This window comes from Sipha flava, unplaced genomic scaffold (genome assembly GCF_003268045.1).
Source record: "Sipha flava isolate LNK unplaced genomic scaffold, YSA_version1 237_pilon_pilon, whole genome shotgun sequence".
Taxonomy (NCBI): domain Eukaryota; kingdom Metazoa; phylum Arthropoda; class Insecta; order Hemiptera; family Aphididae; genus Sipha; species Sipha flava.
Window position 1 is genome coordinate 627,974 of NW_020272879.1, and position 12,887 is coordinate 640,860.

The window sequence follows — 12,887 nt, forward strand, 5'->3', positions numbered from 1 at the left end:
TTTATATATATTATACAATCGATTTAAATATGGAAAAAGGTGTGTACATTGTATTTACTTAATATACAGTACAAAAAGTGCAGATCATCTCTAAATTTTGATCGAGAAGAATACCCCAATATCGGTACGCGTATCAACTACTGTGGTATATTTTGTTTCAAGCGTTTGGCGGGCAAATTTAAACCATATGTTTAGTACACTGTTCCATGAGCGATGTGTGGTTCCATGGATCAATGCTTTTGTTAGTGGTGATCCACTGCACCGTTCCTTCCTCTCACCGCACACCTACCGCGAATGTTCGCGCAGGCTCGTACATTAGTGTGTTTGTAGAAACGTTTATAAAAAATTTTCTGTTTCGTTATTTGCCCGTGTCCGCTGCGAAATCGTTCAATCTTTATTGTCGGCGCGTCAAATTTATATATACATACATGTGTAATATATATATATATATGTGTGTGTATATATATCAATGAAATACACATGATAATATATAAAAAATAAATATCAGTTATTTTTATTAATTATTATTAGAGAGTTGTTATTTTCTTCTTTCTGATTATGCCGTGTCTGCTGTGAGATCGCGTCTTTCCGGGTGCTCGTAACCGCTCAGTCCAGTCGCGTACACTTGGCCAGAAGATCCAAAACGTACACCGAGTGCAGTGAACTTGATCGATTACGTCAGCGCTTGTCGTTAGCCTACTACCAGGGCGTTCGTATATATTAAATTTGTTCGCCCCTTTTTATTTTTTTTTTTCTATACCCTATATACATATATTTATATATATATACATACATACACGTATACACATATATGTATATATATTTATCTACATTTATTTATTAATTTAATTTAATTTTTACGTATCTTGCCGGTTGTCCGTCGTTACTGCCGTCGCTCAACGCATCGGTTCGAATAACGCAATTGGTTCGGTTTTTGTGTTGTCAACGTACGTAACTATTTACACACACATATACTTACATTTGTATAAATACACACCCGTTCGGCCGAAACCGATTCGAATCGATTAGATCGATTAAGTAATAATTCATATAAAATAAGATAAATTGGAAAAAGTTTAAGGCCACGTCCAAACGTTGTTTTATACTTTTCGTTCAGTGTTAGAAATTATTCAAAATTCCGGTCCCGACGAAGAATTGCGCCTTTCCCGGCCGAAACGACGACGGCAGGATGAACACGAAGAGAAAAAGTCGCGCCAACACCAACAGCACCGGATCGAGGTGAGAAATTATGATTTTAGTGTACTTTTATGTTTGTACAGTGCGAAGTTTCTCATGCTAAATCAATTTTTTTGTTTTCGTGTTTTGAGAGTTTTACGAGTGCTGTTTTTCTCATAGGGATTGTTGAGAAATTCGAAACCGAGGTGTCTTAAACAACTGGGGTGTTTGTTTTTCGAAAAATAGAAAGAAACTGATATATTTTATTATCTTTTAAATATGTTCCAATCTCAGGAATTGTCGTATCCTTGTACTTATGTACAGTGTAATTACTGACGATTAAGAATTTATTATAATTTGTATATCTACAAATGTGCATATCTAGGTATTGGCGATAACTATAATCACTTCGTCGTCTTTTAATGACTGACCATTATTATTATTTCTTTGCTTTCCGCTGCTAATCAATGTCAACACACCGTCGCCATTTTGTCGGAGATTTTTCTGCCGCGTGCTATATTTTCTATGACTTAGGGAGTCGTCGTTATGCACTATACTCGTAAAACATTATGACTATACGTTTATTATTTGTACATTAAGTTACTGAACAAAGAAAGTGTTGCAATACTCGTATCACACCTGATTTTTTGAGCAATTCCTTAAAATGCACGCGCTCGTTTTTCTGTCGTTAAGAATTCGAATCTTTTAAACCATTTTATAAGTAGTTTTTATATTGTTCTACTATGGTACTTCATTTTTGGCGTCGTAAATTCCTTTATAAAGCACAATGTGGTGGATCATCTGACTAACCATATTTTTCGTGGTCTAAAAAACTACGTTAGCTTTTCTGGTGGCTCTTGGATGTTAATACTAATTATTTTATTCCTATAGTCGATGGTGAATCGAGAATAACAACAATTTTTTTCATGATCTTTTCTCTTCCGTTTCATTTACTTATTTTTTTAATTTGTATGTTATAATTTATGTAATTATTTTCCATATAGATTTTTTGTATGCTCGAGTCTTCTGGCATGAGTTCAAAAATAAACCATTATGATAAATCATTAGTCACCATTGTTTACTGTCGCGAATTTTATTACAAATTATTATCTTTTGTATTAAGTAGAATATGTTTTAATGTATATTATTCTGGGATAAAGGTCTTGATATTGATATACATAGAGATCCACCCACTATTCGTAGTTTATATTAGCTGATTGTTTAGTGTGCGTCCAATTAATTTATGTAGTATTTGAAACTAAGTGGCTTAATATTTAAGTTATATTTGGAGTTAATTTTAAAATTTTAATTAAAATAGTCATAGGTATGTGTTAAATATTAAACACCTGTATAGTATATGAATTCTGAGAAAAGAATATTTGTTTTATATTTCTGAACAAATGTTTTGGTAGGTAAATAAATTATAAAAATACATACTATATATATATGATCTAGCTGTAAGCTAGATCCAAAAACACTAATTTCATGTTTTCTGAAATAGGTATTTTATTTGCACATAGATTTGGGATTGGTAACCTATGGCTCTGAAGCATAAGCAAATAATATGCAGCTTTTTATAATATTCTAAAGCTGAAGAATTCGTTTTTTATGTATAAAAATCATACTTATGACCAAAAAAAGAAAAAAAGTCCTATCAGTGCCTGTTGAAAAGCTCTTTCGACATCATGATTTTGTAACTTTTTATGTATGAAAAAAAAAATGGCTTTTTCCTACTTAAAGGTTACTGACCCTTTAGTATATACATTTATAGATACCAAAACAATAGTGTTAAAATTACAATTTAATTTAAAGTCACTTATAATATAAGTAGGTACTTCATTATATTAGAATTGCAATTTAGTATTTTTGTAATTTTGATTCCCTCTCTCAATTATAAAACAGTCTTATCATCAATTACCTTATATTATTTTGTAGAAATCTTTTTAGTCTACATATCAGGTATAGTTATTCTATAAGCCATTTATTTAAAGCTATTTCAATTTTATTTTTCATTTTATTAAAGTTAAATATAGATATCTCTTATCAAAATAGTAATTTAAATCTTAAAAATAAAAAATAAGTTTATATAAATTAAGCTAAATTAGGAGATAAACATTTAATAGTTTTAAATAAACCATTTTTTTTAATACTAACCTATTGTACTCGCATAACTGAACATTTGGACATTTTTAAAATTTATTTTTGATGTATAAATTCTAAATAGTAATGAATTAATTGTTTTTCTATGAACACTAAGGATAGTATCACTGTATTGAATGTTTCTTATTATTTAAGAGATTAAATTTGAATGAAATTTCAGAAAAGTTATTTTAGGAACATTTAAAGTTATATTTAATTGATTACATTTTTTAATATTTTTCTTCTATTAAATACAAGTTCATATTTATGTTTTTAAAAATATACCAAATATCACAATATCTACAAAATGTTGTGTTTTTAAGGTTTAACCGAGGGTTAAACATTTTTATACAAAATTATGAAACTCCTTTTTTATTCTTTTTTATTTGATATTAAAATGAATACCTATATAAATTGACGTAAATGGTTATGCCAGTTAGTTTGTGAAATACATTTCGATAAATATATTTTGACATTCAAATTAACAACTTAACTGATTCTATCATGAATTAAATTAAATTAAATTATTATTTTTATTTTAGCTCATTTTTAATATGGCTATTTTATAAATTGATTGTTGACTTGACAAATCGTATTACTTAGTATAAAATTATAAGAGAGTATTTAAAAAAAAAAAAAAATGTATTTATCTTTCTTCTATTATTTGTTTTTCTTTTTTCAACTCAATTAATCATCAAAGACACTAAGAGTACTAATTATACCTATTTCAAAAATGATTTAAGTATTCTAACATATAAATATGTAACATTTTTTTTTTTTTGTAGTTCAAAAATTATTATTGTACAAATAATTTGTTTTGTTATGAAGGATAATGAAATAAGTACTTCAAACTTTTGGTGTTCAGAATAGTATCAATAATAGTATTATTAATAGCGATGTTATAACTATTTAAATATTTTAAAATGTATAAACTATAAGTTATATTCAGTTGTTTATATAAATATGTATGTTTTATTTACCATCAAGTCATACCACAAGTTTTTTAAAAATTTCAAGTATATTAAAATAAATTATTAAATAAATTCCCTTATCTGAAAAGTTAATTTGATAGTAATCTGGCAAGAAAACCGTTAGGTATATGTTTTTATCTAGAGTTATATTTTTTAACTTTGCAATTATTTATTTTTTATAATAACATATATATTCCTAATTTTTAAGTATATTCTTATTTATATTATTTAAGTACCATAAATATTCAATGTTATTTATTGTATTTTTTTAAATTTTTTTTATAGAGCTCCTCGGACTAGAGCTTCATCTTCAGGTGGAAATGGAATGAATGCCCAAGTATCTGGTGCTGATGGAATATATTTAAATGAAACATTTATGCATCGTGTCACTAGTTTAATTGGATTGGAAGTAGAAGTAAGAATTAAATATACTTAATTATTTTATAATATTTAATACATTTTTTTTTTCAGATAGTAACTCATTCTAAAGAAATGTACTCGGGTATATTGCGTACATTTTCGAGTAATTTTGATGTTGTATTAGAATTACCGCATAGGACTGATCCTCCTCCATCAAGTCAAGCTGTAGGCTTAAAGATTGTAGCTGATAAAATGATATTTAAATTTGATAGTATAGTTAAAATTGCTGCATATGAAACAGATTTAGATAGTATGACTCGAAGTAAGTGGTTAATATTCATAAGTCAGTTTTATTTAATGATCAACTACATGTGTTTAATAATTTATAGATACATTCCAAACCGATACAACAATTAGTAAATATAATGGCCAACCATTAGGTGAAAAAGTATTAGAAATGTGGGAACCACCATCTATGAATGGTGATATGGAGGACTTTGATTTAGGTTCAGGAAATAATAATGCTGTGAGTAATTATAATTACTTTAATATTAATTTTTTTTATATATATATATAGATATCTAGTAAATTATAGTTTATTTTATGTTATGAATGTATAACATTTTTATATCAGTAAGAGCAGTAAGATTTTTGGGGGATGTTCAATATTTTGAGAATATCATAAACCAGGTTTTTTTAAATTATTTATGGATAAAAAAGACATTGAATTTGCATTTTTTAAAGTATGTCTACACTTCACTGGTTATTTTACATTTGAAACAGTGGCATAATAGATAAATTAAAGGATATTAGCTTAGACTTAGTATTATTATACTACTTTATAATACTTGAGTATTATTCATTCATTATTAGTACTGAATGAATAATATCTTCAATATATAATGTTTAATTTAAATGTAGAGGCATTAAAAATATGTATGTATGTATGTATATATATACAAGGTTGGATTAAGCACCTATTGGAACCTGGTTCTGAAATTTTATATGTTCCCTTTTGACAAAACATGCTTTACAAATGATATATATTTTTTTAACTATTTCACAAATTGTCAATTGAATTATAAGATCATAAAATGAATAGGTATATAAAATCTATTTTTATAAAACTAATTTTAGTATGATAAAATATTTGTATAGGCTTAAAATTGTTTGGGCCCCGGGGCTACCGCCCTGGCTAGACCTCCTCCTTAATTCGGTCTGGTATATATAGTTATACATATATTACTCTATGTTACTATACAAATATTATAAACAGTTAATTCAATTTATAGTAAAATACCTAAACTCTTCTTCTTTAAATTTGATTGTTCAATAATGTGAATGATGCATCACATTAGGAATGAAGGGTGTTAATCTATGAAGTTGGGTAGAAAAATATTTGTGTGTCATTTTTTGTAAACTCTACAAGCCATCACTAAATCCTGTAATCATATTGTACATTTATTGATATTATTTTTGTTGCCTACACAACATTATTTTTTACATATAACTCATTTTATTTTATCTAGATAAATTTATATTTTATTCAGTAAATACCTGGATCTGGTATGATCAACAGAAATATAAATGGCAAAATAATATTAATATTAATAATGAATCATTTTTGAAGCTAACAAACTGAAAACTAGATTTATTAATATACTACATAGCCCATAAGTTAACAATATTTTCATTGTTAAGCTGTAGGAATTTTTATTACGTTAGTGACCCAGATAATAATTCCTGAATATGACTGATAATCTGTAAACTAAGTTTAAATTATTTTTATAATCTTGTTATCAGATCTGATAAAATTAATTTTAGTTTTTCAGTTTGAATATTAATATTTTGGTAATCATAAAGTAAGTAATGGTAAGACTATTATTGAGTTTTTTTTTCTTTTTTAACTGGGGTTGTTCAGATATGGATGACACTACTTCCCAAAAAATAAATATGTTACTGAGTTATGTTATGATAATGGTATAGTCTTAAAAATTAAAATGAGTAAATTCATATGGAGTTTTATATTTACTTGTACTTATACTTGTATTTATTTAATTATGTTATGTTTTATTTTATTTTTAAATTTTAGAATGGTTGGGATGCAGATGATATGTTTAGACGAAATGAACAAGAACATGGTGTTACATCTACTTTTGATCAAAATTTAAGTGGTTATACTACAGAAATAAGAACAGACTTATCAAATTTCAAGTAATATTTTAAAAATGAATTAAATTAATTTACTCAGAATTGTATTAGTTGCAGAAGTTAAAATAAAAAATAATTAAAAATATATTTGTATTTAAAAATTCTATTAATTATTAATGTAATATTGTTGTTGTTTGTTAACTATAAATATATAATATATTCATTTTTTATTTTAATTTTAGGAAATTTTAATACTATAAAAATTTTAATTTTAATTTTTAAACCCTTCATATATAGTAATAAATAATACAGCTAAATAATCTGGTAGTTTTATTTTAGTTGTTAATCAATAATTTATAATTGTAATGTATTTCTTTTTAAATAAAAAATTATAATTTAATTTTGTTTAGAAACGAAGAAGCAAAAGCTGCACGTTTAGCACGTGAAATTGAAAGTAATCCGAGTTCTCAAAATCGAGCCAATTTAGAAAATGGTGATGAAGAAGAAAGGTATTGAAGAAAAAATTTATTATTGAGTTTTATATTATTCTCAGTTAATAATATTAATAACTGTTTTGTATGTTGAATTTTCATTAAGGTTTGCTGCTGTTTCACGACCTAACAATGAAATATCCAATAGTCATGATAGTAAATATATGTCTGGTCGTCGTAAACCAGGGCCACAGCAGCCTACCAATAGTGCATATGGTTTGTTTAATAGAAACCGTAAACACCCAGATAAATATCCTAGCAGTGGATCTAATGAGCGATGGGAATGTGTTTCTGGTTCAGGGACCAAAAATAGTAACCAAAATCGAGGACATGCTCATCAGCAAAATGGTAGCAGCAATGTTGTGAACAAATCTACATTGCCTTCTTATCACAACAATACTAATCAAACATATGCAGCTAATCGTGAACCTTCAGTTTCTGTTAATGGTCAAAGTGATAAACGTTCATCAGCTTCTATAAATAGTCGAAGAGAAACATCTTCATCTGGCCCAAGACATGGTATTTATTTTTACTTTTCTTTTATGTTTTATTTTATTTTGTAATAATACTTGTATTTTAGTATCTGGTCGAAACAATTATTCTTCTAATGACAATCAATCATTACCATCTTCATCACGGGCATCTCCGCCAACAGTTCAAGGTCATCACAATCAAATATCAAGTGTTCCTCCTAGGTATCAAACAGCTACTTATTCTCAGCAAACAAATACAACTAATTCTCGTCCAAATGTTAGTACATCTTATGCTGCAGCTGCTGATAAATCTGTGCCAAAAACACAACAACCTCCGACTTCCGTTAGAGGTATCTAATATTTGTATATTTTATTCAATAATTCACAGTTGTAATAGGTATTAATATTTTATCATTTATAAAATTATATTTGATACTTTTTAGTTATCACTTATTTATAACTTTTTTTTTCTCATTAACAGTTAGAGATGATAATCTGAATTCTGAACTGAAGCGTTTTAGTGCAGATTTTAATTTAACTTCAGCATCACCTCAAAATGATCTGAGAGTTACTTCACCTGCATTAGTTGTGCCTGAAACAACACCTAAACAACATCCTGCTCAAATAACACATTCTGAGCCACCTTGTCCAACTGTTCAGGAAGTATCACAAGTACCCGAAGAAACGACTGAATCTCCTGCTTCTCCTCCTCAAACATTGTACCAACTTCAAGAAGGACAAACTGAAAAAATTGTAGAAAACATTAAAAAAGATCAAATTGAAAAATCTGTAGAAGAAAATGCAACTCAATTGCCAGATAAAACCGTTGTTCAGACATCTAAGCTCAATCCTAATGCCAAAGAATTTGTTTTTAATCCAAATACAAAACCTTTTATTCCAGTTAGTATTGTATTAATTGATACATAATATTTAAAATTATTTACTTGTCTTTTCTTTAACTAAAACATATGTATGTGTACATTGATTGAATATTTTTTTTCAGCGGTCGCCTAGTACTCCAAATTCATCTAGACCTATGACTCCCCAAACGCCGACAACTAATATAGTTGCTTCTTCAGGACAGCACCAACAAATGATTCAAGCTCAACATGGACCAGCAATTGCTATTCCTGCTGCTTATCATCATCATCATCACCAACATGCTCCAGGAACTGGGCCAATGGTAACACATCAAGCACCACCCCATCCCCATCCTGCATTCACTATGTTACCTACTGTATTTGTTACTTCAAATTCTGCATTCAATCATCATCCTCACTCAATGCCTCCACAACCGCCAAATCAAACAGGACGTTTTCGTAAAAGTAAGTATTAATAATTGATATTAGTTATTCAAAATAATTAATTTGTGTTTATAAAATTATTTAACTAAGTGACAGTTGGAATGTCACATAGAAGCGACTTAGCTTCACAAATACAAGTAGCTGCAGCAACTGGACAACCCCTTTTGGCACCAGCACCACTTCAAGCACAATTTACTGTACCTGGTTATAGTCCACAACCTATGCCTACTCCTCAAGCTTATCAACAAGTTCAGGTATAATATTCAATAATTATGTTTTCCATGGTAATAAAATTTATTATTTTTACCTTAATTGCTCATAATCAGGGCTCGGAAGTTGTAGCACTAAAAATGTTACATTTTAGCTCTTAAATATGCACTTAAAAACTCTAAAATATGTGCTATAATTAGCATTAAAAATCAAAAAATATGCTTTTTACTTGAAAAAATTATTAATTTATTAGAAAAAAAATGTAATTTTACAAATTTTTGGGCTCATAGATACAGTTTGGACTGGTTGAATTATAAACTGTTAACAAAAATCTTAAATTATTTAAATATATTTGTACTTATCATTAAATTGTTTTATATATTTACCTTAAAAATTATCCTGGGTTATTAAAATGTTTGATAATCTAATGCAATGATCTAATAAGGGAATAACAATGACGTCAATAACTATTAATTCATCAAATTGTCGATGAAAACATGAATAATATTTGATGAGGTCTATTTAATAATAATAATTCAAATATTTTTAAAAGTATAACCAAGTAAGTAGAATTATTATCAACAAAATGTGATTATTTTGTGTATTAAGTGAAAATATGCCCGAAAATAGCACTAGAAACCCTAAATTAGCAAAATTTAATTTTGTGTATGATATCCGGGTAGTGAGAACCATATTTGTATCTTTGGATGTTCTTGGATGAACCAAGGCAAATATACATTTGCTAGAACTTCCGAGCCCTGTTCATTATGTTGTACTGTTATGTAGAAATTATTAATAATCCATAATAAATATGTATTAAATGTTCAAAAAATATATGATATAAAATTAACTCTTGATATAGATGGTCCGTATGGTCCCACAACAAGGAGGAGGTATGATGCCTACTTTAGTGCCGACATCAATTAGCTACCATCCGGCCAATGCAAGTCAGTTAAGTCAAATGGAAAGTGGTGTGCCTCAAGGACCACAGTCATATCATCACCACCACCATCATCAAGCATCACAACATCATATAATGAATCAGCAACAGACTGCTCAGTCTCCAGCACCCCAACCTGGACCTCCACAAACACCTGGACAGTCCCAAACTCCAGTTAATTTCCAACAACCTCCACCTCAACAATCGCAACCACCTCCTTTCCCAGCAGGTACTACTATTATGTGCCCTATTTTACCAACACCTACAGCATCGCAACAGCCACCAGCACCGAATACACCTGGTTCGGCACCTCCAATGCAATTACCTCCACCACAACAGCATCCCCAACAATATATTTCCCACCCACATCCCCATCATCAAACAACATCTGCGCCAGCGCATCAAGGGCAATACCAAATATATTCGACCATTCGGGAGTCATGAGATATAGCCAACTCATTTGATCCTAGTCCACATTTAGTAAAAGCAATAAAAAAGTAAGTTTTGTAAATTGATTACTTATATTTTTTTTTATATAGTGGAAGCTATAATATATATATTATAATCAGAGCTCATAAGTTTATGAATTTGTATATCAATCTAGCTATGTTGTATTTAATGCTAGATGACAATGAAATATATTTCAAGACACCATGGTTTAATGTATGAAGTTTTATTTTGCATATTTTTGCACATTTGGCATAATTATGCATTTTTTTATTTTTATTAGGCATATTATTCATAAGTTTGATACTCATTTTGATATTATTAATTAAATTAATTTTTTTTATTAAAATACTATAAAAAAAAAAAAGTTTGATTATTTATAATTAATGTATGAAAATGGTTGTGAAATGGCCATGTAAAATGATTAAATATAAAACTTTGGTAGTCTTACTAAATTTGGTTTTTACTGATAAATGTAATGCTAAATTTAGCGGATAATTTGTTTTAAAATAAAAATAGAAATTTCTTCTTGATACTTAAATAATGGTTTCTTGAAAAAATGGCAATAATTTAAAATTGTAGTCTCTAGTTGTTATTGTGACATGTGTATGTTCCTTCATCAATTTAACAGTATTAATCAATCTTTTGTATATTTTAAATACTACAGATTTAAAATAAACAACTATTAAAGATTTACAGAATATATAGTCTAAACATATTCCAAATGGATATTTGTTATTTAAAAAATTGCACATAGGATTTTTTTTTCAATGCACATATTTTTAGTTTTTTACTGCTAATTATATATTTTTGAACTTTTTAAGGCATATTTCATTGCATATTTTGTCAATTTCTAGTGCATAAGTGAATAATATTTAGTTATTGTTTAGTGCATGAACATATGAGCCCTGATCATAATTATAGATTGTAGAATAAACAGTAAAATAATGTAAAATCTATGTATTCATTATGCTGTATCAATATATATTTATATGTTTTCCGTAATATTAATTTTATTAATTAATAACTATTTATAACTTAATCCTGTTCGAAGGTGATCTCATTTAATGTTTAGTAGCTTCCATTATATTTTAAATATGTTTTTGTTTTCATAAATCAACATTATTTAGTACAAAAAATGCAGTAATTAATTGTATTTTATTTTTATTTTTTTTTTTATAATTTCTCGGCGTTTTTCAAGTCATACAAAATATTTGTTCGTTCAACTGAAAAATCTTGATTGTCAGCTATTTTAAGCTCAAAATCTACCATCATGAACACTATGATATAATTAAACTTGCTTTAGATAATGTTGTTCAGTTTCTGTTATTTATTTTTTTATTATTTTCTCGTTCTTTACAAATGATTATTATTTTTTCCATTAAATCCTTCAAAGGTTAATTTCATTTTATTTGTTATGCCAAAATAAGAAGAAAATAACTAGAAAATTTATTAATTTGTTTATAAATATATATATATATAATATACCTTAATATTGTGACCTAATAATTTTTTTTCGGTTTTCATTCAATTTAGCATATGACATCTTGTTGAGGATTTAAATTATAAATTCAGTTGTTATTAATGTTGTTAATTAGCTCATGTACACATACACTCATGAATATTGTACTTTATTGCTACATTATTGTAACTGAATTGTATTTTTTTGGGTTGATGTTTCTTCTCAAGGAGATTGTGTCACTCTAGGATAAGTGATACTTATCCAAAATTATAATTTTTACAAAACAAATTGCTAATAAGCTGAAAACAAAACTTTGTTTTGTTATCTTTGATTACTGGTATTCAGTTATATGTATTGTGATTTTTTCCTTCCTTTTTTTTTTTTTTAGTCTTGTTATAAATTTATTTTAAAATCATTTGCAGTATGATAAATTGCTCGACTTTTCTATTTAGTTTTAACAAATTGTTAGATTGGCCGCAACATGATCGCAATCTAAAAAAGTATTTTGTTAGTTCTTTTGGGAGTCATTATATAGTAGAATTTGTTTTAAATATAGTATAAAACGTACATGTTGCGGCCAACCTTGGACTTAAAAACAAAATGTATTGAAATCTATGAGAAAAATTGTTAAACGCTGCGAGACCTTGTTAAAGTTTTATATAAAAGTCTTATTTTGTACATTTTGTAATGCCACGTTCAGAAAATAAAATATTAAATTGTCTCCCGATTTTATTGTTATATTTTTTGTTTTTGATTCCTCATC

General features: G+C 27.6%; 1 protein-coding gene across 3 annotated transcripts; it reads left to right on the top strand.

Annotated features, from left to right (window-relative positions):
- Positions 1-283: 283 nt before the first annotated feature.
- LOC112683906 (ataxin-2 homolog) lies at positions 284-11,981 on the top strand. 3 transcript variants are annotated; one of them, XM_025555109.1, is made up of 14 exons: positions 284-709; positions 1,118-1,239; positions 4,572-4,701; positions 4,758-4,968; positions 5,036-5,172; positions 6,739-6,860; positions 7,208-7,306; positions 7,395-7,807; positions 7,869-8,111; positions 8,243-8,661; positions 8,765-9,086; positions 9,156-9,319; positions 10,138-10,712; positions 11,845-11,981. In XM_025555109.1, exons 2-13 carry the CDS (start codon positions 1,190-1,192, stop codon positions 10,657-10,659), a joined length of 2,832 nt encoding a protein of 943 aa, XP_025410894.1. In that variant the 5' UTR covers positions 284-709; positions 1,118-1,189; the 3' UTR covers positions 10,660-10,712; positions 11,845-11,981. The 3 variants fall into 3 exon arrangements, with proteins under 3 accessions (XP_025410894.1, XP_025410893.1, XP_025410895.1); XM_025555108.1 differs by lacking the exon at positions 284-709 and adding an exon at positions 787-1,038; XM_025555110.1 differs by lacking the exon at positions 284-709 and having other exon boundaries at positions 787-1,239; positions 9,162-9,319.
- The last annotated feature ends 906 nt before the right edge of the window (positions 11,982-12,887 follow it).

Excerpts from the sequence above, each read along its gene's own strand:
- LOC112683906 (XM_025555109.1), top strand. The coding sequence starts at position 1,190 with ATGAACACGAAGAGAAAAAGTCGCGCCAACACCAACAGCACCGGATCG. Across the intron at positions 8,112-8,242 it reads ACCTCCGACTTCCGTTAGAG|TTAGAGATGATAATCTGAAT; the intron begins GTATCTAATATT and ends TCTCATTAACAG. Across the intron at positions 9,320-10,137 it reads AAGCTTATCAACAAGTTCAG|ATGGTCCGTATGGTCCCACA; the intron begins GTATAATATTCA and ends CTCTTGATATAG.